The 27439-nt window shown below is 35.5% G+C and overlaps 1 protein-coding gene across 3 annotated transcripts in view; it reads right to left on the reverse strand.

Annotated features, from left to right (window-relative positions):
* Nucleotides 1–27439, reverse strand: part of LOC106662740 (MAGUK p55 subfamily member 5) — a 297897-nt gene that overhangs the window by 7679 nt on the left and 262779 nt on the right. For all 3 annotated transcript variants that reach the window (XM_024228737.1, XM_014386985.2, XM_014386987.2), the window contains 2 exons: nt 4478–4695; nt 2908–3165 (listed from right to left, as the gene is read on the reverse strand). In XM_024228737.1, coding sequence (XP_024084505.1) covers nt 2908–3165; nt 4478–4695 — 476 coding nt within the window. The remainder of the gene's footprint in view (nt 1–2907; nt 3166–4477; nt 4696–27439) is intronic.

The raw sequence follows: 27439 nt of genomic DNA on the forward strand, positions 1-27439 counted from the left end.
AAAAATACAGGACAATTTTTTTAAACGAGATTTTAGTGTGTTAGACTCAACTCGTAAACCCCACGGCCGTGAGTCCCATTTGCACCGTCACCCCTGCAATTTTTGACACAGCCCCCTATCCCAAAAAATTCATCACTTAAGAAATACAAATAGAGGGAGGCTTGGCTAATGTGGTAAAAAACGCGACGTCATAAATAAAAATAATATGTTGGTTAATGTCAGATAAAATATCTATGTGGTTTTTTTAAATAATAAATATTACAGTTATAATTGGCAATAGAATATGAAATAACATATTTAGGCGGCAGTATTTTATCCAGAGTTTCACTATATTGTATGCCCATAATACAGCAAGAACAAAAGTTCGACAATTTTTTTAACACTCAGGGTGCCGGTGTTTTTGAAAAAAAAAAAAAAAAAGCCTATTTGCCTATTGGCCGCTGGATTCGAACCCGGGACCTTTACCTTACAGTGATGAGCGCCGTGTCAACGCCTAAACCGTTGCGGCCACCGACGCCCCCCAGGAATCTTATTACAACACAAGCTAGTGATAAGTGACAATTTCTGTTTTAAAGTATTAAAGGGAAAAATATTTACTCTTTCGTTTTTTTACTCTCTTTGGCTTGTGTTTTTACATTTGCCGTGGTTTCTTAGACAACAAATTAAATGACCACTCCCTAACAAAATACTATATTAAATCAGAATCATGTAATAATGAATAGATACAAAATCGTTAGTTTAGTCAGTACCGATCTTTTTGTCCTGTCTATCCTGTATCTGTATTGTTACAAGTCTACAATATTTTACAAGTGAGATCGATTCAAAATTTAGCTGATGATTAGACAGACAGATAGATAGAAATAGAGAAAGAGAAAATGGGAAATAAAAATGTAGATAGAGATAGAGGTAGATAAATAAACAGAGCAAATAAATAAATAAATAAANAGAGAGAAAGAGAAAGAGAGAGAGAGAGAGAAAGAAAGAGAAAGAGAGAAAGAAAGAGAAAGAGAGAGAGAGAGAGAGAGAGAGAGAGAGAGAAAGAAAGAGAAAGAGAGAGAGGAGAGAGAGAAGAGAGAGAGAGAGAGAGAGAGAAAGAGAAAGAAAGGAGAGAGAGAAAAAGTCTTCCTATTACCATTTCTCCTCTCTCTCTCTCTGTCTGTCTGTCCCACTATTTCTCTCCCCTTTCACTCATACTTGTATTGCTACATGTCTACACTATTTTATAAGGGAAACGGTTCAGAGTTTAGTTAATTAATTCGCTTCCAGAGAGGAAATGACGCTCGTACACGTCTTTAATATTTTTCGACCTAGTATGAAAAAAAAATTATCATACTAAGGGATCCCACATCCATAGCCTTCCCTAGTAAGCTCTCTTTAATAATCAAGCCTTATTGGAAATGTTTTCCTATTATTTTCCAATTATGGTAAGTTAAACGGAAAATGAAATTGTAACGTTAAAACAGCACAGCAATTTAAAAATTATTTTTAAATATAGTTGAAGAATCGATCTATAAATCATTCGTTGCTAAACTCATAGGCCCGAGTTTATGAACAGTGTCAGCAGTTTGAACATTTTGGGTCAGCCTAGTTTCGCCCTTCTTCAATCAAAGTTGGCCTGACCAAATTAGACGGGTAGAAGAACAAAGGCATTTAACGAGGCAGCAAATTTCTATTTTTATGCTTTTTCCTTACGACAAAGAAAAAAAATCCTTTCGTCGAAAGAGAATTTTATTCACACTAGACAATAAGTTTCTTACTGGAAGATTGATCAAAGTAAAAAGCGATACTAGGTGTAACCTACTACTTTGACATTTTTATCACGAAAGAGTTTGTAATGAAATGGTCCATTTGGCATATTATTAAACAAGAAACGTATGTCTACAGCTTAATTAATAATGAAAATTATTGTAAAACTACTTATGTGCAATGGGCTGTCCCCCGAAGGAGTTTGTGAAGGAAATCAAACCAAAAGAATCGAAATGGCTATTCTCTAACTCAAGGAGAGGAATTAGGAGGCTGATAGGTATCCAGACGGGCTATTGCCCCTTGAGAAGACACCTCTTCATAATGGGTATTTTACCAGACCCGTTTTGCCGCTTCTGTGAAACAAAAGAAGAAACGGCACGGCACTACCTCGCAGAGTGTGATAGGTATGCCAGGCATAGATTTGAAACTTTTGAAGGAGAGGACATTGCCAAATCACTCCCCAAGATAAAATGGTCCAAAATCTTGGGGTTTGTGAACAGGTCCAAGAGGTTTATGCAGGACACGTGAGCCGACCAAGTCCCGGACCTTTTAGGAATGGGGTACGAGTCTACCCAGGCATTTAACCCCTCGGGTCTTGGTCGCGTCGCCCACCGTGCATTATATATATATATATATATATATATATGTGTGTGTGTGTGTGTGTGTGTGTGTGTGTGCAATGGGATCCGATCGAAAGCAGTGCCACCAAATAGAATCTGTTCTATTGTCAATTTGGAAAAAATGCAATAGGATGTAAAATATCCTCAAAACATCACGTTAACTTATTGTTTCCAGAACAATATTATCGTAACAAGGCAAAGAACTTTCCCCTTTGACATTTTTGGACCATGCTGATAAAACAACCAGAATCAAAACAATAACAAGAGAAAATAATTAGTACAAACTACCCACATGGCTAAATAGTAATTTGCGGAACGCCGGTAGATTATCCAGTTAATTGTCGTGTATTGTGTGTTAATTATTGGTTAGGTAATAACCTGAAGCCTTGAGGAATTGTATTATATATTAATTAAATTCAAACATAACTTATTTATTGGGATGTTCTCTAAAATTTCCTTTACTTAATTTTGATGGTAGATTCAAAACACATGCCATTTGGATACTTTGTTTAGAATTGCTAATTAAACACTGGGTACTTACAAGAGGTTCGTTAGTCTTTTCTATCTTGATGATCTTGATGTTGGAGTCATCTTCCTGGACGGGGGTCGGAGCCTTGCTCCTCGGAGGGTCAAAGGGCGCCGTGGGGGGCATGGACTTCGTTGGGGTGGTAGTCGGGCTCCAGACCTCCCTCGCGACCGCGTCGTGTGCGTACAGCAACCCTTCGAACTCGTATCTGCCGAGGACTTCGCACAGTTCAACAGCTTCGACGCTGCTGCTCGACTGCAAACCTTCGACGAACTGTAAAACAAATTCATGTTAAATTCCTTCTAAACTTGTACTTAGGATAAAGATATTCTATACATTTACTATGTATATGAATGATCAATATTCGTTAAGTGGAGTTTACCATTTACGCCTGAACGACTTAAAAAATAATTCCTGCCAAGTGGTTTTCAGCGTTTTTTCACCAAAGAATGGGTTATTTTTGTAGCTAAAAGCAGGCGTGCAAGTACAAAAGCAAAGTTCGATACTGTCATTCCTCAGGCAAATTCACACATATATATCCATTTTAAAATCTAAGAAGAAAGGACATAATTCAAGTAGGGAAAAAAAAGAAAACACAGTTGAACTTAATCCCGGTTAATGAATTGTTATACAAAACTTACATTTGTATTTACCCCACAAACTTTCCTCAACTAAGGCCGAAATGAAACAATTTTAAAAATGGTACAGGTATGGAGTATAGTCTGGTAAAACGAATGGGTAAGAAAGGGCCCGGATGGGAGGAAAAATATCAAGATAATCTTTCGCTCCACGATAATCCCTGGAATGAAAACCTTTTCTCTGGAAGACAAAGAACGCTTACGACAATCGACCTAAAGCTTTAATCAACAGCAATCCACTGTGTGCCTTTCGTGAGGGGGGAGAGAGAGAGAGAGAGAGAGAGAGAGAGAGAGAGAGAGAGAGAGAGAGAGAGAGAGAGAGAGAGAAGAGCAAGAAAACTGGAGAAAAGGGAAATAAAAAAGATAAGCAGATTGATGAAATTCTAATAGATAAACAGATAGAGAGATAGCTAGCTAGCTAGATGATATACATAGCCATGATGATGGCAGTAGAATATTATATAGTATGGCGATACTATCATCGAAAGCTAGAAAACTTAGTTCACCACTCGAAACGTCGAATAAGCACGTTAGTATGTCTATGCATGAACAATCACCAATTGTGCTGGTTATCGAGGTTCAAAGGCTGAAAAACTTTATCCTCTGTAATTTACTTTCCATTTGCACGAGTTTTATTTGATGAAATATCGCCGAACATTTCAAATCAGTAAAAAAATCCATCCCAAGATTCATAACGCTTTTCTACTTAAAGCATCAATTTCCTCTCTAAGGCTGCCGACAGTAAAAATTTACTACTTCCAGCGAGTCGTTACCGGGGGAGTTTTTAAAGGGAAACTGCGAAATAGGCGCCTGAATCGCCATAAACTTAAGGAGTGCGCAAACCCGCCTTTATTGGTTCAAAAACTTGATAAAAATGTTGCACCATCGCGTAAAAATCGGCCAAATCTACTTTTATCTCTAATAAAATTATCGAAATTCCGACTCACATCTCTGACTAGTGTTTGTGATTGGGTAGTGACGGGCCGCGGAAAGCTGTTCTCCGCTAGAGCTTCCTGGACTCTGTTATGGGTGGAAAGCGCCCTGCTGAACTGTGGCCCGGAAAGTAGTGACTGAACTGCAGAAAGCGACCGCTCTAAACTGGTGAAGCCGGATCTCTTTAGCGCCGACTGGAGCCTTTGCAAGCTCGCAACTATCTCTCCATAACCTGCAACAAAGAGAACAAAAAGTTTTTAAGTACGGAAGTAAACAGAAATCAAACAAGACACACAAATTTAACTCGAAAGGTGTACGAATAAACTGATTTTTTTTCCAACTTATCACTGATCTTTTTTTATATTGAAGGGTTCTATTACTTATACATCAGACTCTTCTCTAACCATCAAGAGATTTAGAATATTCGGTTTATTTATTTTTTTTTAAAGAATAGTTGGTTTCTCTTTTCATCCCTTAGTTGTTACAAGGTAAGAGGCGATAAATTGCATTTGCGTTTGTGGCTTCCAGACTACAAGAAGCAATTCGCTCTGGAACAATCTGGATGAAAGTTGAAAACTTGCATCACAAATAAAAGAAGTCAGGACTTTCCTTTTACAGTTACGGGGCCAAGGAAATAAAAGGTTCAAAGGTCGATATCAAGGGAACGGCACATGTCGACACAGTGCCTGTTGATCTCACATGTTACAAAAGGTCGCAACTTCTGGGTTTTCAGAACGGACAAGAAGCAACCGACAAGAAGTCCGCGGTGCATGTTAAAACAAGGGCATTGCTCGCGGCACACATTGATGCACGTACGGTTAATGCCTCGGCGTCGTTTTAAGTTTCAACTACGTGATCAGACTCTCAGAGACAATAATGTGGGTTATGCCGTGTTTCCTACTTTTTGTTTTTTAAACGCCCCGATTAATAAATCAGGTTCTTATTGCATTGTATAACGCTCTTGTTAAAGTGCTCTTGACCCATCAAAGTGGGTGAGAACTTGAGCGCTAGAAGCACAATAACTTGTCGTTGAATAAGCAAGAAGCAGCACGTTTTTATTTTTTGCGAAATTGTAAATAATTAACAAACATTTATGCTGTACTTTACTTTACAGTCAATATTTTATAGACAATTTACAAATAAAACATACTCTCGCCAGTAAAACAAACTATTCATAACAATAATGAATTAATTACTATAAGAAACAAGATAATAAATAAATACTTCATGATATAAATGCAATTTTGTATTAAATTATATTCACCTTTATCGTAAATCTATTTGTTGCATTACAGTTAGCATTATTTTTGAAAATATATACTGTTATTCCAATACGTTATACGATGGATATAATTAGAAAATTTCTACATCAACAGTTTTTCTAATTAAAGAATAAACAATAAACAAAATATCCGGGTTTGGTGTTAAAATTTTGAACTTATAAAAAAATATGGGATCGTCAAAATTAGTTTTGAGATTTACTTATCGTTTTTTGCCTATGATTTTCGGAATATTCCACAGGCCTTCTGGAAAAGCTGGAAGTTCATTGGAGTATGATTCTAGATGAAATGGACGAAAATGCATAATGCATATGCAAAAATCAATAAACAAATGTCAACGCTAATCTTAGAGATATAAAAAGAGAGGAAGAGAAAGAGGAAATTGTAATGAACAAAATATTTTATTGTTTCACATTACGCAATACAATAGCGAGCGCGCTAGCACGGATTATAATTCAGCAATGATGATTAAAACATAATTTAGTTTCCTTATAAATTGTTCCTAAGTAATAATGGAAATAGATTTGTTTAATTAAAATTAGGAAAATTTAACATGACCGTGTTTTTGGCCTGGAAGCACAAATTAATTTTGCGTGACAATTTTGGCGACATCGAGTAACGTTACTGAAGGGCGTTTGGTTAAGTTAGGATTAGGTTGAGGTTACGTTAGAAATAGGTTGCTGTTAGGGACGGTTTGGGATAGGTTAGCGTAGGGATAGCGTTAAGGACGGTTTAGATTGATGTGAAGTACAGATGGGGGTTAGTGTTATGAACTGGTTAGGTTAAGTTCACGTTAGGGATGGTATTGGTTAGATATCCATGATTCGATCTTTTCCCATAAAGCGGAGAAAATATGCGAGTGCGAAACACGAGTTTCTACTGTCCTTTGAAAGTACAGTAAGTAAAGTTTTTTTAGTAGGTTTGAACAAAACAATGCCTTATAATTATTCAAAAAAAAAATTAGGTAGAGTGAAACCTTGTTATTAACGGACAACCATGGTATATACTTTTGTACTGTTTAGGGAGGTTTTATATGTCTTGGTACAGATGTATATGTAGAAATACTATATGTGAGGTGTAGGTTTAGATATGTATATGTTTTCGTTGAATTTACGATCTTTTAAAATTTTACCTCTTAACACTTTGTTAAGCTTTAGTTTTATAGCTAATGTTTTTACTCTAGGCCTCCTTCGAAAGAATCAAACCTTTAACGTCAACTTTGCTTGGCCGGAGCCTTGTTAACATTAAAAGTTTGGATAAAACAATGAATCAATAATTGTAAACATAATCGGATTAAAGTCGTATTAACACTGAGATCGTTATGCTACCTAAGAAAAAGGCAAACAATCTGTCCTGTCCCCTACTCAGAGGTTTTCTGCACCATTAAAGATTGTAAGACGATTGACTTAAGACAACACGACAGTGTCCTGTAGGTAGAGGTGTTTAGTACACAGAAAGTGAAATTTCTATGCCGGTGCATCTACAACTGTCCTGTAAAAGGAGGTTTCCCTGAACAGAGGATACCCATACCGGAGATTTCACTGTAAAGGTGCCCCTACACTATCAAGCGGCTTGATCAAATGCTTGAACCTCCGATTGATGGGAGCTTCAAGCGTGCTTCAATCAACCCTTCAATCTTTCGGTCAAAACTCCCTCGACCCTCATAAGTGGAAGCCGTGAAGTGGAGCAGTGCGTTTCGCTGTTTGATCTTTTGTTTTGTTTCGGTGCTGAATGGAGTCAAATACAGATTTGGGCTTCCTAGTCTTAACATTGGTTGCCCTGAAGCAGAAAAAACAGCAAAAGGAACTTTTTTTATTTCTATTGAAATAATCTTTACTATTTACTTTCCACAATTCGGGACAATCACGATATAAATCTCTCAACAAATTGATGAACTCCCGCTCCAAGTTTTCGAGAAGCGCGGTTTCGGTAGAGGACGCCATGACTTCCACCGAGTGACTGATGCAATGCTTGATGAAAATTGCCCTACACTATCAAGCCGCTTGATCATCTGCTTGAGTCATTCAACTTCCTATCAATCACCGTCAATGCTTGCTTCAAGCGTCAATCAGGTTTCTACACTGAAAATATATACAATCGATTTACTCAAGCATTTCATCAAGCCGCTTGATAGTGTAGGGGCACCTTAAAATGAAGTGTATTGTTTAGCAACCGGTGGTTCAATAAATGGTTGACGTAGTGAGGAGCGCTCAAGTTAGATGTATTTCAGAAAAATACCTTTTTCATTGTATGGCCGACGTTTTAAACTTCGTTCGGGTCATCTTCAAGGTACAACAATTTCAACTGTAAAATGCCGGCAACGGCGCAGGAACAGTATATTGAAGAAGGCTAAGACGGTACAACAATTTCACCACACGTACACTAAACAAACATGACATACAAGAATAGCACTACATTTTAAGCCTTGAAGATGACCGAATTATGGTCGAAAAGTCGGCAGTAAAACGAAAAAGATGTTTTTCTGAAATACATCTAACCAGACCGCTCCTTACTATTTACTTACCTTGTATTAAAAAAAGTAAGTTTGCGACAAAGCTACTTCGGAGAATGTAAGGCTTTCCGGTTGTTAATTTACGTCTAAATTATTTGAAAATTAAATCAACATTTTTCCTAAAAGAAGAATCGAAAGTTCAATACATCAAACAAAACTAAGACTATAAGGATGGAACAACAGGAGAGGAGTTACAGCAGGAAATGTTTTATTAAGCTAAGCCAAATATTTGTTTCCTTTACTAATTATCTAAATAAACCCCGGTTAATACATAACGGAAGTTTATACTTGGTATTATTATTATCATCATTTATACTTATTATCAATTAAATAATAAACTATTAGGAAAAATTGAGAGGGATGTAGAAATTGTGGTTTTAACGTAAATCAAATCGTGTAAATTTGATGTCAGAAAATTTGAGTGCAATTTTGAGCTTCAGCCGATCTTCAAGCAAAACGCATCACAAAAAAACATTGTAAAATAATAAGACGGGAAGTGTCCGAGTGGATCGAATTCACGATAGCTCAAGTGGTAGAGCAGCGGCGTATATAGCCGAAGGTCGTGGGTTCGAATCCCGCTCGTGACACTGACTTTTTATCTCAACTAAAAACCTTAATTAATTGACACATATTAATCGGTCAAGCGGACCACGAAAACTAGTGAATGGTAAAATAATTTCGGTGGGAAATCAGACGCAGAAATATTGCTTTATATTGTAATTCTTTTACTGTTAAATGATTCTAAATCACATTAGGTCTACTGGTCAAAATAAACGTTCATGAATGAAACTTTATAGAATTTTAAATGTTTATTTGTTTGTAAAGATTTCTCTGGAGAAAATTGACGGTAGAAAACTAATAGCCCACCACGAGATTTCTATACACCAATGGGTGCGGTACTGCACAAAAACTGCTTTCTCCATCGGCAAATATAGCTTTTGCGTTTCACCGGGCGACATTATTTGCCTATTTGTAGAAACGAACGACGGCCTGATTAGTGGCCACCAGCGAAGATAAACCACCGGGTTGTCTTGCCGAGAGAAAAACTAGAAATTCCACCTTGATCGTCAGACTGTGATTGAATCCATTTTGAAAACCACGTTTCTTAATTTTGAACTTAAAAAAAAAAAAAAAAAAAAAAAAAAAAAAAAAAAAAAAAAAAAAAAAAAAAAATAATAATAATTTCTCCTTTTCATCGACGTAACTTGCCCATAGTTATGGCATTATTATTTTATTAGTGTCCGTAATTATGAAATATATAAAGGAGAAGATATTACAGTTTATTATAACAGTTTACGAATTAAAAGTTCAGCCTTTCCCCAGAATTGTGAGATTTTTTCTTGAATCTGTGGAAAAACCTGTAGTTTGGTTTTTCCTAACGACATTTTTCTGCCGATAAAAATTTTCTGAAATTAGTGATACCACGGCAGGGTTAAATGCCAAAACGTGTCTGACAGACCAAAACGCGTTCGGGCAGACCAAGATGACCCGAACCAGCAAAATACAGTTTCCTCAAAGATTGACCAGTTACCATATAAAGTTAATAACTAAATTTTTTTAAATCTAATCTGTTAATCTTAATCTTTTATCCCGTAGAGAACGAACTAATTGTTTCGACATGTGCACCTGCACGAGCCGTGACAAAAACTTCTAACATTAGTGGTGTCTGGTCCGCCCTGACAAATTAGCTTCCGTGCTAGCTCATATCTTTTCCAATTGGCAACGCTAAGGGGGAAAATTTCAATGTAAATCTTTCACCTTCGTTTATTATTTAATAAAAAAGTTCCTTTAATCTGAACCTTTGTTTATAACAATTTTTTGGGCAACTTGTATACAAAACCTAAACAGTACTGCTAGTTTCTCGATAAATTCTATATTTTAACACTAAACAAATTATAACTTCAACCGGTAGTTTATTAATTAAACCTAACAGACATGTTAAAAAACTTAAAGAAACTATTTCAGATTGCCTACTTTGCTGTTATAATCCAATTGAATATTGCTTGATTCGACCATTTTAAACTGGATACGGACTAACAGCTGTGAATATTTGTAAAAAGTACCTATTTTGAATATTCCTTTAGGGGCCTAATGCGAATAAGCCCAATTTCAAACTTGGAAAGACAGCCATCCTGTAAGGCAAAAGAGAAGCGCCTCGCTGTTGTTTGATATCGCGGTCCCTGACATAATACTGTTATCAAATGTGATTTTAAAAATCCCCTTTTTTGTTGTTTTTTTAACAAGAACAATATTTTGCCTTGTGTCCTACTAATCGATTTGTTGTTAACAAAATCCGACGTGTTTTTATAAAGATTAGTCCGGGGGAAATCTGCATAAACTGAGAAGACAGAATTGAATGACCATTGGCGATTACTGATAATAAAATAGGTAGGAATATGTATAATAATTGAAAAGGAAAAAAGGCAAACTCTTTTTTTATTAAGAGAAATCTTGGTGTATCAAAGATGAATTTATGTAATGTTTATGGGCACTATCAAAATGGCACACAATAATGACACGTCTACACAGAAAACAAACACTTTGAGCCCTGAAGATGATCTCAATAAAGATCGAAACGTTGGCATGATAAAGAAAATGTTTTTCTGAACCTACATCACACCAGACCGCATCTCACGGTCTCCAAATAATCAAGTAACGGTCACTAAACACCACAAATTTATGTAATGTCGTCAGACAAAAAAAAAATATCGATAGAAATAAAACAATATAAAAAAATTATTGTGAACGTCAAAGATAATAAAATATTTGGGTTGTTGGAATCAAACTATTTTTGAGGTTCATTATACTCATCGTGGCTGACAGTCGGTATTTCTGCCCACTGATGATATCGTGGGGGAAAATAGGCTAGAGCGGTACGCCCTCAAAAAGCAATTGCATTCCAATTGTAGTTTTGTTTGGAAGTTGTAAGTTTTACAAGAATGTTGAAGGTATCACAATACATATATGGTTAATAACAACATCTAGAAAGTTATTTTTCACCTCGGTAGAATCAAGCACCATATCATTTCCTTTCGCTCATTTCGTTTTTTTTTCTTTCTAGATATTGCCAATTTCGTTTGATTGACTTTTCCCCCCGAGCGCGTGACTTACGCCCAAACAGAACAAACGGACAAGGCAATAGGCATCAGTTCGGTACTAACAAAACTTTTGAAAGATTTATCTATACGCGATGATTAATACTCGACGGACAATGGGAGGAAAGTGTTCTACATAAATATCGTAGAAACAATTTTGTGGCATTCGGCGAAAGACTTTCAAAACCCAATTATGAAAAACTAGCGTTAATTATCTGGAAGTGTGTACCGTTGAACTTAATTGTCCAGATTAATACCTGGCCTTTTTGGACTTTGCCCATTTTAAGCATTCTTCGGGTTCGACCGTTCGATGACCTATGTATGACCTGAAGAGCTTCGAACCTCGAGAAAACTCTCCTTCATGGGCCATCATAAAACATGTACCTTAGTATTGGGTTGTCCGGAAAATAATGCAGGATTTTGGTATTAAACAAAAAAAAAGAAACTAGTTACTTTAAAGCAATGTTCTTTAATCAAAATAATTTCCCATACTCTCAATACATTTCTCCCAACGTGTTGGTAACTTATTAATTCCGTCTGAGTAGAATTCAGAATTTTTAGAATTGATAAAGTCAATAAATGCATTTTCCAGTTCCGTTTGATTTTTGAATATTATGTGTTGTAAGTAGTGGTCCAGGTGTCTAAAAAAATGGTAGTCAGTAGGCGAGAGGTCCGGAGAGTAGGGTGGGTGAGGCAAAGTTTCATAGCCAAGCTCCAATAATTTTTGTGACGTTACACGTGACACATGTGGTCGAGCGTTGTCATGCAACAAAATGGGCCCTTTCCGATTGACCAAAGAGGGCTTCATTACTGCCAATTTCTGATGCATGGTATTAATTTGGTTACAGTATGATTCAGCATTGATGGTTTCGCCAGGATTTAAGAAGCTGTAGTGTATTAAACCAAATGAAGCCCACCATACCGTAACCATTACCTTTTTTTGATGAGTTGGGGGCTTTGGAAAATGTATTGGAGCTTCTCCTTTGTCGAGCCACTGTCCAGAACGTCTAGTGTTATCGTAGAGAATCCACTTTTCGTCACATGTAACAATTCTGGCCAGAAATGGGTCATTTTTGTTTCGACAAAGAAGTGATGCACAAACATCAAAGCGCTGATTTTTTTGGCGATCGTTTAATGAGTGTGGAACCCAATTTTCGAGTTTTTTCACTTTTCCAATCGCCTTGAGGTGGTCAGCGACGGTCGTTTTACTGACTTTGAGTTGCTCTGCAAGTTCTCGAACAGTTGTTTTGGGGTTTTCTTCCACCACTGATCGCAGAACATCATCATTAAGAGAGGAAGGCCTTCCACGACCTTCTTCATCTTCAAGGCTGAAATCTCCCTCCCGAAATTTTTTAAACCACCTTTGCACAGTGCACTCATTAACACAACCCTCGCCCCAGACTTGGTTAATGTTTCTAGCCGTTTGGGCTCCGCTTCGGCCGAGTTTAAACTCGTAAAAGAAAATCGTACGAAATTCTCGCTTTGACATTATAAGGATGACTGAATTATTTCCAAGTAGCGGAATGCTACAGAGGTAAACAAACAATATCATTTGGAAGAGGATTAATAAGTGTTGACATTCATACAAATGAGTAATCCTGTAAACGTAAACAGAATATTTTATATAGATTTTTTTTAATGAAAACTTAAAATCCTGCATTATTTTCCGGACAACCCAATATTATTCGATCAGGGTCTTTGTTTATTTTTGCGCTTGACCTGGCCCCGTGAGACGCGCAGTACTTTCTCAATGTACGGTATCCCCTTTAAACCGTGGAACAGTACCTTCTTAGGTCGAATTGGCGCCCGTGTCCAAATAGTTTCCTACGCCTTCTCAAAACTGTCAGTTACCGAAATCGATCTATAATGGAATCGGGACGACGGGGGGCGCAGGTGACGGACTCAACCTTGTTTACCACCCGAGAAATCAGCGTGAACATAAGTATTCAGGAGATGTTTCTTAGTGACACTTTACGACGAGCGACCTACATAAAAAAATATATATAATGAAAAAACACTTGATTTTAGTTTTTCAATAAGCTGAATGATTCTTAAAAAAAATTCTATACAAAATGGCGGTTATAGAAAACCCAGGGATAACAAGGGGAAATGATTGATATCGTTCCAGTAAAAAATTAATTACATTTTAATTATCACAAACTGACCAAAAAATGCCACAGTACTGATTTTTAATCGCAAGTAAAAAATTTCTGTTCAGCTTTACTTTACTTTGAATTCGATATTGCGAAATTTATTATTGTTTATGGCAATTACTATAAAATATCAATGAGATTTACTCAGTCTTTGACATGGGAGAAAATAAGAGCTTACAGCATGTCTGTTGTTCCAAGTATAATCTTCCAATTACAAATAATTATAATTGTTTTGCAAACTTAACAATGAAAAACAAGATGAAATATTGATTTTTTTTCCCTTTAGGGTCTCCTTTGTTTAATTAAATTATGCTTTTAGAATGTCTTTGTCTCAATATTTGAACGGTTTGTAATACAATAAATAAAAAGCCAATAATTATTTTGGGGTAAAATCCATGCTACTTTTTTGTTTTTGTATGAATAATCTCTTAGCTTATTTAATTTTATTTCGATTATCTTAAATCAGAAGAAAGTATTTCGTTTTTCTGTACTAGGCAAGAAATGGGCAATACATTTTTAAAGGAAAAGGAGGAATATTAGTTTCTTCCTTACACAAGTTTTGGGCCTATAAACTTCAAGATCCTTTTTCACGCATAATTTGTTATCTTACCATTCATTGTGTTTATTATTTATAAATTATTAGGAAGATCGAAGAGAAGGTATGTTTCCCTCCTCCTGCTCAAAGCACAAAGAAAAATCTACCTTGGGATGAATTGCGCCCAAAGATCAATCTGGAATCAGTGGGATTGTTATCTTTCACACCCTGAATTTCCCGAGAATGAGGCAGTCAATTCCATCAAATACTGTTATTTCGTTGAGGACAGGGCAAAAACTATCTCAGTCAGACGTGCTACGGCCCATTGCCGAGTTACAGCACCTTTCGGATTATCATCTGTTCCGGCCAATGTAAAATTATTTCTTGTCGAGGTTTGAGGGATGGCGAACATGTAGTTCGTTTACGATTATCATGGTTCACCTATTCTGTCTTTTTTCGTTGGTTGGTATGTGCGTTTTCTCGGATGTAAGCACTTTATTGGCAGAACCTAGTCTCAAACATACTACTGAAGGTGGTAAGATGCAAAAACCCGTCAGATAAGTAAACCCATTTAGGACAAGTGATTATGGTCCGTAATTATGCCGAGGACATATAAACTTTTTAAAATATTCATTTGCTTTTTTATCTCCCGGCGAACCCAACTGGACTCATTGAGGGATTTAGTTCCTAGGGTCAGACGAACTTATTTATTTATACTTACTTATATTAATTTATACATACTTTTATTTATCTTATTTTTAAGAAAGATATTTGTTGGTTCATAAAATAAATAAGCGTAAGGGACGAGGAAGTCTATTTAAGATGACGTGGTGTAGATGTAGATAGGGCTTGGGCAGTAGGGTTGATGCATGTCACAGCATCGAAATATTGGTATGGAACTTTTCGAATTGGATCGGCTCATTGACAAAAGGAGTGTTGAAGTCGTTGTTGATGAACTCATCGGAACGATTGGATGCATTGGATGGCTTGGTGGAATCTCAGTTCTAGTCCGTTTGTCCAGAGTTCTATTCCATACTGTCTTCTATAGAGTTACTTGAGTTTTATTGGTCAAAAAAGATGTCGGTCCTAAAGGTCTTCATAGGTTTCCACGTCTTCTGATATGTTGCTGTCTCTTAAGTCTGCGGATTCAGTTTGATGCCCAGGCATAGTCCCAGGCATAAAGCCCTAATTCTTGAGTGGACGTGTGTAACTCCTTATGTCTGATGTACAGTTGAGGGCAAGGCCGTTTTTTCCAATGTATCGGGTTGTCCGGAAAATAATGCAGGATTTTGGTATTAAACAAAAAAAAAGAAACTAGTTACTTTAAAGCAATGTTCTTTAATCAAAATAATTTCCCANAATCCTGTAAACGTAAACAGAATATTTTATATAGATTTTTTTTAATGAAAACTTAAAATCCTGCATTATTTTCCGGACAACCCAATATATGTCACTTTTGGCACCATAAACTTAAGCTGTTCTTGGATGATGGAGGTTGCTTGAATGGGATTCAGGTTTGATGACAAAATTGCAGTTATCATCCTCACAGGTAGTAACGATGGCGCTGGGCTGTGTAGGAAATTCACTGGTGTAAAGACCAAGAATGTTCCCTTGTGGGACGTCAGATATCGAGGATATCGACTGATCAATTTTATTCACGCGTGTTAATAAAACCGCGTACCTTGTGAGACTGAGCTCGAAATAATTACACCGTGGGTATCTGTACTTGCGAGTTGCAACAGAAGCATTGCCCAAGACGATCTATAAGGGATCCCCGCCCCCTTAAGATTATATAAACCGATTAAAAAGAGAAGAGAAAAAATACCAAAACTTAGCCAAAGCCATTATTCACATTGGCGCGGTCACACGATCGATGACCCTTACCAAATCCGTGGAAATGTGGCGAAATATGAGCTTTTGTTCGAAAAGGAGATCGCCTCGCGTTTCAAACGGACTACCTTCGTTTGTGGGTCAAAGCCAGGAAATATTTGTATAAGATTAAACAGTAGTAATTAAGTGATTTTAGAATTTAAATTATGTTTTAGTGATTAAACCTGATACTAGAAGCGTTGCAGAAACCTGACAGGTTTTGGGAGGACTGAATTACAAAGTTCCATGGAAACTATCAACACGTAGTGGAACAATACGGTTCATATAGTTTTGGTTAAATTTGTTTACAAGTACCTGGAATTTTCATTGAATTTATATCAACATGCTACGGATAAATAGACTTTTAGACTTATAGATACTTTAAATAATTTATACTATATTTAATATAATCATTACTTTGCAAACACAGTAATACTCATATTGAAACAGACTTAATAAGGGAACGAGGCTCTTGCGACCTGCAGAGCCCCCCCCCCCCAGAGCTTGTACCGGAAACAAGGAATAGTCCTGCCAGATTAAGAATAAGCCATACGCGCCAACCCCCGCGTGTCATGCCTTGCTCCCTATAGGATGCGAGTGGGCTTGCCGCCAGATTTAAAAGGGGGGGGGGCGAGTTTCATGGCCCCCTGTTCCGCCTATTAGAGGAATTGTGATTTTTTTTATATTGCCATAAAAATATGTTTTTGTATAAGTGAATTTATTAGTGTGAATGGGCTAAATGGGGTGACTCAACCTCAAAGTTTGTGGTGATTATCTATATATATTTGAAAACCAGAGGTACAAATGATCGGCATTTTAAGATATTGACTCCAGTTTTCATATAAAAGCAAAGAGTCAGAAACAGACCGACATGCTCAAATGGCTGCAGGATGAAAAATATGCTTGAAAGTCCATAAAAAGGAGTAAAAAGGCCGACGATGACCCCCAGCTGTTTTTCGGCCCCTAAACCTCTCAATTATAATTATTTTCAGAAAAAAGATTGTATTAGTTATAACTAATAATATTTCAAAATGTAATTTGTAATATATGGATGTAATCGCCAGTTTAAAGTTTAGGGTCTTATGTTTTTATTCTCTTCTAAAATAATGTTTTTATGATATTTTAAAAAGCGTCGTAAAGTTTAAATGCGTCGCAAGATAAAGTGTGATTATTGTACCCCCTAATTGAAAATGCATGCAAAGCGGAAAAATTGTTCCGTTGTTTTAATTTTTATTTTCACAATGAAAAGAATTAGATAAGAATTCTATTTCGCACAAAAGAAGCACAATTCAATTTTTTGGGTAAGTTTCTTATCTCAGATTACTCATAGAATCATGAAAAAACTATACAGACGGAGAAAATTTGAACAAAATCCGAATTATCGGCGGTATGTAAAAATCCGAAACGCAATTTAAATAGACATCTGAGAATGCAGTGATTATTTAAAATGAAATGCAAAAATGCGGATCTAAGTTATCAACTTTGTTAACCGAACTTGTTTATTATAAAGGAGATATTTAATTTTTTAAAAGTAATTGAAATAAAAGTTAAAATGAAACATCTAAATGTGCAGCTCATTTCTTACAAGGTCAGTTCCGGACTAGGATGAAGTTTCGGTGTGATTCTTCCTTTTTTGCGTCAAAATTGTAAACAGCGTGACATCTAAACCGGAAAGTTATAAAAGTTGGAGATTATAGACATGTCTTCTTACGTTTGTTGATGATTGTATTTAACAGCGCTATTCGTTTTCTTGCCGGTTGGACAATATCGCCACACGAATGGAAGAAAGGTCTGCATTTTATTCCATCGTCTCAGGGATATCGACTTACACAGTCGAGAATGGAAATAAGACCTCCTTACCATCACAACGGACAGGGAAATCATTCTGTTCCCGATGAAGCGCTAATTACAAGTAGAAAAGGCGGCGCATGGCCCGACAACGGTTTCGTGACGGTGACACAAAAGGTCATTCATTCACAAATGAGAACGTACTGTGTGAATATCGGGCCGAGAGGACTCTGCCGTGACTCACGGTTTACACGGGGCCGGCCAGTCTCGTCCTGCAAACGGCGGTTTAAACTGGGCCTTTTCCGTAAAATTCAATTCGAAAAGGTTGTCAAGAGAATCCCGAATTGTCGAGATAAAGGTTGTTTGTTGTTAACTGGCATCAAAATAAGCATAATTTTTTACTATAATTCACGGTCTGGTCGTGGGCGTTCTTGGACAAAGCAGGGCCCTAAGTCAACTAAACAATGTCAAATGTGATCGATTTTTTTCATTTTTATATTAATTTCAATCCTAAATATAAATCAGAAAATAATTTAAAGCCCACTTAAGTAACACAAGTACATAATAGTAATAGTCGTATCTAGTTTAGACTCGTGCTCAACACAAATGCAAAAGTAATTACAAAGTTACAAAAAACAATTACAAAATATTTCAAACTTACACTCAACATGTAGAGTTAAACGTTCAATATACAATCGAAACTAATAATTAATAATTATCCTTAAAACAATTTTAATCGTACGTATATGAATTTAATATTAAATTCAATACATATACTAAATGTTGCACTGCAGAAAGGTTTGAATGAATTAATTCACAATAGTTTTGAACTTTATTGGTCCATTTTTCTTCAAAGACCAAAGATTTTTAATCTATTATTCTTGCACTTGCTTTGTACGAATAAAACTTAAAAATATATCTAGCCAAAGACATGACTAAATAAATTGCAAATACGAATTTCGAAACTTAACTTTTTGTAAAATTGTCAATAATTACATGGAAAAAATTTCAGAAATATGGTCAGCCTCCATTTTCAAAACATTCATTTTTCTTATCGTGTGTGGATAATATTCATCTTACTAACGTTTTTTGGTGATAGGTCGAAAAATATTACACTCGAGTCCGGGCGTTCTTGCCGAATAGACCCTAATAGCCCAGAAAAAAATTAATTCCATTGTATTTAGTGATCTATTGACCAAATACTACTCTTTTATTATCAAATATATCAATTAATTAATCTTTCTAAGTAAGGTTTTGGTTGAAATGAAAAAGTTAGTGCACGAGCCGGATTCGAACCCAGCCGCCAAAACCTTACATAAAAAAATATTTTAAGTTATTCACATAATTTGTTTATAAAACTTTCTGCTCTTGTTGTACATGTATTTTAAGGTTATTATATATGTATATAAAAGGGCATAAAGTTATTATTTCAAAAATTCAAATTCAACTTTACTGAGGCACATTGTGGTTTTTTAAAACTTTTATAGAACTTATCATAATATCTATGATTTACTACAATCCTGTACATTATTGTCTTGTCTTACGTAAAAAAATCTATATAAATAACCTTGAAACGCATGCACAACGTTGGTCGAAATCCTATCAAAAATGTAAAACTTAAAAATGTCTCTAGGCTTCTAGGCTTCTTCTTTCTATCCCCCAAGTTTCATTAAAACCAATTAATTAAGGTTTTTAGTTGAGATGAAAAAAAGTTAATGGCACGAGAGGGATTCGAACCCACGACCTTCGGCTAGATACGCCGCTGCTCTACCATCTGAGCTACCTCGATCCACTCGGACATCAACTCCCCATCTCAACCCCACCTTTTGAGTTTTCCCTCCTTTTGCCATTTTTCGTATCTAGCCGAAGGTCGTGGGTTCGAATCCCTCTCGTGTCATTAACTTTTTTCATCTCAATTAAAAACCTTATTTAATTAATTGTAAAGTATTAATTGGTCAAGCGGACCACGAAATTAGTGAAATTAAAACCAATGTTCGCAAGTCTCTCTACCCTCCCCTTGTAAGTCAAAAATTAATTATTAGAAAATATAAGTTATGTTGGACAGTTTTTTGAGCATGCTGTCAGTTCTAATTTTCAACATAGGACGCCATTCGCGGGTTAGATGTATTGGGATTAAACTGCCAAAATTAGCTCTAAAAACTGAATGTTTCACATGTTTGTCAGAATTTTTAAGACACAGAGTCAATGATCTTTTAATTATGCTAATTTTTTAAACAAGAATATAACAACGTTTTCTTTCACATATCATTACTTATTCCTGTTTGTTTTGTCAAGATTTTGTCAAGTGATCAAGGACACAATTATTGTGACAAAGAATAGGTTTTTTTTACCAGCAATAAATAAAATTGTGTTCATCTAAAAAGCATGTAAAAATACGACGATTTAAACTCTTTTTTCGCCTTGTCTTTTCCTTGTTCAGGACCGAAAAATGTTGTTACAATGTTTTTTCCTTCGGTGTAACCAAGTCGAATCGGAAATGAAGTTTTAATGTCGAAAGTTACACTCGGGGGAGAAGGGACTGGATACGAGTTGTACATGAATAATACGGTTGGATTTGGAAGCAGATGAAGTGTTGTCTGTATACATCACTGGATCCGCTTTCCCTCGCTTTTGAGCTTATGGCGCCTTAATAAATGGCAGTATTCCAATCAAGTTAATAAATAAATTGAACAAACATTCACGTCTTCAGATTTCAACGGATATTTCAAAACTTTAGTTAAATAGTTACCTAATTGGTTTTTAATTTTTTAAATGATTAAAATGTGTTTTCAACAATATTCTCGAATAACGTAAAGTGAGTGTTAACTATTTCACAAATACGGTTCTAATTTTCTCATAGATGACACGTTTTACATCCTATAAAGAGCATGATAACAAATAAGAAATATCAAAATAATGTCCATCCTATATGAACGTTTTGTAAACTTCTACCTTTATTAATCCTTGAATTTGTAAATAATAATTAATGACACATGACCATAACAGTAATAATATTTCAGAAATTGTTCATACATTTGATCTCTTTAACGTGCTAGTAATATAATGTCAAAAACAATATTCTTCCTATGTTCTGAGCAAACAAATAACTTTGTAATAATCAATTGTTGTTTTATAAATTCAGTATCAATATTTTCGATATAATTATGGTTTATAAAGTTAAAATGGTGACAGTAATACTACAACCTGATTATGCTCAATAACTCAATGTTCAATTGACATATTTTATGAAAATTAAATTCTAAATTCTTGTAAACAAAATGTCATGTTCTTAGCGACGAGCAAGCGAAGAAAACTTTTTTTTATCAATTTAAATTGTCCATAAACCAATGTTTAGGTTAATTTGTTATTAGTTAATATTTCAGTAATCTTTTAAGTTCAAGTAACTCAAAATCTTGCTAAAAAAATCAATAATGCTTACTTATTATAAACAATCAAAGTATGATGAATTGAGATGAAAAATATTTTGACTATCAGTCGCGAGTTAGGTTCTGGTCTGCGTGAACCAAAAACAATTCAAAACGTAAGTTTTCGTAAAAATTAAAAAGATATTTAGCTTATAAATAATAAGGGGACGGAATTGTCGTTAGTTACGTTGAAAATGACGTCGGCGTCCAATATTTTATAAATGTTTTCAGCTAAAGATTTTAGTAAGGGAATGGGATGTACTGAAGGGGGCCAGGTAATTAATTACCTTTTACTAATTTTGGAGCAAAATGTATATGACAATCTCGGCGTAGGAGATTTGATACATAAAAAGGAGAGTTAACAATTTTTCTTAGGAGTTTGAATGGAATCTTTCGATGCGTTGGAAGCTGGAAGATTGGTTGACCCTCCACTGTTCGATACCATAAGTTCACAGGTTTGAGAATCATGGTGAACATCAACCTTCTGTAGTTTTGTGCAAGTTGGTAAAGTTTGTTTAGTTCGTTCCGTTTTTGTCTTTTTAGTTAAGTCCTATGTAACACTCTTATTCCACAGGAATAGTGAAATTCCATTAAAGTAGAGTGAGCTAACAATAAATGTGAAGTTATTGTTATCTTCGTTGCATTTATTTTAATTTTGAAGGTTTCTAAATGCGGTGACGGGATCTTTATAGGGAGAAAGGATTGCTGTATCATAGGACAGGATTGCCAGCAAGTAGGAATCTTTCGCAATTAGGAGGATATTAATGCCAGCTGTGTATATCGTATAATGGAGAGGTCCAAGTATGCTCCCGTGTGGCATACTTAACTGAGTTAATTTTAAAAAACAAAATGAATTTACTTATTTGAAACATATCATTATTTAGATTTTCGCTAAATAATCAATGGTCACATGGCAAATATTTCAGAAATATGGCACAATTCAATGGAATTTGCAACAGCAAAGTTCATATCAACCCTAGGGGTATCGCGTTTCGGAAAAAAATAAGTATAGTGCGAATTAAGGGTAGCTGAAATTCTAATCCATGACCCTTACAGTGATGAGTCGAAGAGTCAACAATCTAACTACCTAAACGCCAAAAAAAAATTATTCCTTTCTTTGATTTGCCAATTTATTGTTAAATACATCCAACCGTGACTACACTAACTCAAAAACGTTTGTAAAATTTAAATTTTTAAGAAATCGACGTTTGTGCTAAATATTCTGCACGTAAAGTCAAATGGATGTTGAATATTTCATCTATCTTGTCCTAATTTCCTAGCATGAAAGCATACTATCACGTTCGAAATTCCGTTTTGTATGGAATCCACTTCCTTTGTTTATGTATTTCTTTTAATAATAAAAAATTCTGGGTTTAGATTATAGTAGTATACCTATGATATAGTATATGTGTATGATATACCAGAACTATTATCTGACATTTTTGTTGGACTAGTTGTAGGAAGTTACATTTTACGCTGTGCCATGTGTCCATGTATTTTTTTAAATAAAGCAACATTCAAATATCAGTATATAAACTCAACGCTTTTTCAAATTTAAATGTCAAAGGAATCAATGTTCAACTTTCAGTTGAAAGCATCGTCCTCCTTTTCTGTTTTTGTATAAATCCGGATACGTTTGTTCGATTGTTTTGATATCAATTGTATGTGAAATTGTCACGTTGAAGATCATTTCCCGATAACAAAAATATTTATACTAGCAAACGTCCCTTTCTAATTTGCTTATTGTTTATTGTACAGTGCGAATATTTCAAAACCGAAAGAGAAACTTTACAGTATCAGGATAACATTATTTTTAAAGTTTAATTATTCTGAACTGGGTTTTATATTAAGTTTTGTTAATTTTTACAAATATTTTTATTCTCAAGGTAAATCATTTGAATTTTATCAGTTTTTATCCATGTTCCAAGGGTCTTCATGTTCTCCTTTATTTTTTTCGTTGATTCGATTGTTTTTCTACAATGTGAAATATCGTGCAATTAATTATTGAGGTTGGCCGAGTCGATATGCGCCGGACGTTGCTTGGCTACGTCCCAACACAACAAATTCAACCCCAGGCCCTAATGCCGATAACAAATAAAAAAATAAAAAATAAATAAAAATAAACAAATAAATAAATTAAAAAAATAGTCAACTGATTTACAACGGAATACCAGATGAGCCCGGTTGGTACGATCGAGTCTTCCGCAAAAAAGTAAGATTTTATCATCGTCTTGTTTAAACGCTTCAAATAAACCAAACAGTTATTAACAAAATAGTTGAATTTAAAAATAAATAGTTTTAAACTGGTCCTTCTTAAAATAAAATGTTGGTTATAAAAAATAATTATTACTATTTTTAGTAATTCACATATAAAGAAAATATCATGCCAAATAACAGTGAGCAATGTACCTTGTAATGTATAATCCAAAAAACAAAGTATGGGGTTCGAAACCAACAGAAATTTCCCACTTGCCCTAGTATCGTAGGTGCGATCCGTACGGGCGTTGTGATCAAACTGAAAGACAGAACCGTGCAGCCGTGGGTATCACAGTGGGGGCCGGCCGTAGTTGAGGAGGACTCGCTCTGAATTCGTGATTCCCGCCGTTTCCTTCCATTTGGTCCTCCGGGCCGTTCCCCTCCAACAAGGAGAACTAACAGGGAGTTCCGTTCCCTGAGGGACGGAGCGGTACGGCACGACGGTTGAATATAAAAAAAATACCTCTGGCAAAAATGGAGGTAAAATCAAAGGTATTTTTTTTAAAGCATTGAACGTTTTCCTCAGTTCGTACATTAATTTGAACGAGAGTAATATAATAAACTGACCACTATTAAAATTAATGAGATCCGTGAATTGTGATGTCAGGCTGACCACAGATTTGGATAAGCTTTCTCTATTCTGTGGTTCTCCAAACTGCTTATACAAGATGTCGGTCTAGTAAACCGTAATGAAACAGCAGAAAGTGCAACACGCCCGTTTCGTCTCCAAACAATTGAGTTTCTACAGTTGTAAAAAAATGTCCGGAATTTGCCCGAAGCCATTTTCCGGCGGGAAGCCAAGTTTTACATAGAAACCCACGAAAGTGCTGAGAGCTGTGGAAATTTGTCGAACACCTTCATTTGGTACGCGATAATCCGGGTAAAGAGCTTCACTTACTTGTCAGCAGTTCTGATAATCCATGATCCTCTTATTATACAACTTTTGGCCTGACTAGTTTCTAACAGAAACCTAAAATGGGTAAATCGAATACAAACCTTACGAACAGCTCTGTTTTCACGCTTTCTTATTATAAATAAATTATGTCATTTACGTATTTTATAGAATATATGATTACGAAAGTATATGAAAACGCGGTTGACTTCCGGATAAAGGAAAGCATTATGTATTGAGAGAAATTCTGGACAAAAAATGAAAGTAATTCGTGAAACATCGGCATCTTTTATGTGATCCATTACAAGCCATTTGAAAATATTTTATCTTAATTGGAATATTTCAATGTAAAGACTTTTCGTGTCAGACTTAAAAACTTTTTCTAGATCTATTGAGGAATTAGGATGGAATTAAGTCGGCTGATAATTCACGCCTTCCCTTCCAAAATGTCCAATTAATTGGCTATTAACGTCCTCTCTTTTATGAAAACATTTCCTCGAGGGGAGAAGTAGCGGATATCCGTTTAACTTTCTTGACCACCGTCCGGCTTAAAACGGATCCTCGTTCGATTCGTGTTTTCTATCCGCCGGGAAAACCTTCCGTCCCCATTTGCCTACGGATTTCACGTAAAGGACTGTCAGGACGAACCGCTCTCCCATGGATTGAAGAAACGGACCTCGGGGCACGCGTGAGACCGTTTAACCCATACCTCACCGCCATGGGAACCAGCCAAGTTGGCCGCAATATACTTTATTTGTACAACACAATCACAAAAAAATACCATTTAATTGCAAAACAAAGCATTGAAAACAAAAGTGTGGGACTCGATTCCAAGAAACGCTACATTCTATAAAGTAGGGAAAACAATTGTTAACTTAATTCTTAATTTAAACAATGTGGAATTTAATGCGATGTATATTACAAACACAGGTCCGTTCTCCAAATGAGAACTTATCCCTGGCTAAAACTATGCAAATTAAATCCATTTAATTAACGAACAAAAAATACAAGGTCTAGACCGAAGTTTATACGATACAGGTCCCAAAAATTGCATAGTGAGGAACTTAAATGCATTTAAACTAATATACATCTTTAAATTCATGCAAGATTGAAAAAGCATCGCACTGAAATAATCTCATTTGCAAATAATTAGAGATAAAATTCAAATAGCCACAAAAAAGATGAGGGATAAGTGGGAGGTATTTAGGTAGAGAGAGAAACACGGAGAGAGAGGGAGAGAGAGAGAGAGAGAGAGAGAGAGAGAGAGAGAGAGAGGGGAAGAGATAAAGCAAAAAAACCAATAGTGAGAAAGAGAGAGAGAACTAGATAATTTTAATTCATTTCAACAAAAACTTTACATAAAAATATTAATTAATTTAAAGAAGTAATTTGGTCAATAGACCACGAAATATACTGGATTTAATAATATTAAATGTTCCAAAAAATATAGCTTTTGTTTATAAAATGTAGTATCCGGTCTCTCATTCTCTATTCCTTTCTTTCACTCTGTTTGTTTTCATAATTTTTCTTCTCTCTGGCTGTCGGTATGTTTCGCTATTTCTCTCTCGCTCTCGGTTTCCTTCCTATTCTTCTCTCTTACTAATTATTTCTCCTTCCTGTCCCTTCCTTTCTCTCACTCACGTTTTTCTCTTTTCTTTTTCTCTCATTATTTCACTCTCCCTCTCTGACTCCTTTATGCCTTTCCTCTCCCTTCCTCAGTGTCAGTGCATTTGTCTCACGACTCACTATTTCTCTCTCTCTCTCTTTCTCTCTCCTCTCCTCCTTTCAAAGGCGGTCTTTAAATTAGGCAAACGCCATTTTAATTTGTGTATTTTCCGTTTTGCAGTACAGTACTATACTTTATACTTTACGACCAATCCAAAAGAGCGATAATCCTGAAAAAGGATATAAAATCTGATCCTTGATAAGAGGGCAGATCTGAGTGTTTGTCTAGTTTTCACGCTACTTGACAGTCCAAAGGCGGAGAAGATTTTAACCCCGACCGAAAAGCAAGTGTTAAAAAAATCCTTTTTCATCCTATTTTAGCTATATGAACTTTTTAGTGTATCATTTACACGATTTTTAAGATTAGTCCTAAACTACAAAGATAAAGCAAAAGATGTGACAATCTGAAGTGGATTAAAATAATAGAATGAGCCGGCTGAAAATATTCCTTACTTATTTTGCGGTATTTTAGATAAGATTATTATAATTGCTAATTGAAAAATCTGACCTTTGCCGTCTTGACCTTAAAATAAGCAAGTTAATTACTACGCTGATGAACTTTATATTAAGAAAATATTAAAAAAGATTTGTAATGCAGATTCACCACAGTGCAAACAAAGGAATTTAGTAGTAAAAACTTGACTGGTTATATGAAAATTGTCAGTTTTTAACTGTCACTAGTTACGAAAAATAAACTTAAAACTAACTTAAACATTGCAACTTAAAGCAATAAAACAAAATTTATTTGCGTACAATTTTTTTCTGGTTATTCTGGTCCGCATTTTTTTCGGCTAGATGAGATTTTCAGCATTCAATGCGTTTGTATCTTTCGTATGCCCTTGCAGGTCAAATGAAACAACGCCTACTCATTATCCTCCTAATTGTTAATAATCAACTATAAACAGCAAAACAATTTAACTGATTCACGTACACCTGGTAAAGCCACAAAGACCATTTAAATTTAAAACAATAAATTCCCCTAGTCAACAACATAACTCTCTTGGGCAATAAAGACGTCCAGTGCTTTACAGCTTGATAAACACGACCTGATTACACCGTAATTTATTATTAAATTTTTACAGACAGAGTTGTTTACCGTGCAATCTACGGTACGCAACTGGCCCATTGTTTTCAATGCCACTTTTGGTTTCGAAGGATTGTACAAGCGAAATTAAAACATTAATCGTGAAGTATTTAATTTTTTTTGTTAGAAAATATTCAGGAAGACGAGCTTTTTTCCAAGCTTAATCCTCAGGTTCATTCAATGCAATGCCCTTCGACGGTCGTTTATCACAAAGGTACTTCTGGCTACTGTTTCCTCTGTATTGTCGAGAAAAGTCCTTGATGATAGCATTATCAACAATTCCGAAAAGAGGAGTTTACAATATAGTATGGAGAAGGAAGAATTCGACTTGAATTGAAGGCCGAAACTTACTTTCCGGCCTA

This window comes from Cimex lectularius, unplaced genomic scaffold, assembly GCF_000648675.2.
Source record: "Cimex lectularius strain Harlan isolate CLEC.00 unplaced genomic scaffold, Clec_2.1 scaffold316, whole genome shotgun sequence".
In the NCBI taxonomy this organism is placed as follows: Eukaryota; Metazoa; Arthropoda; class Insecta; order Hemiptera; family Cimicidae; genus Cimex; species Cimex lectularius.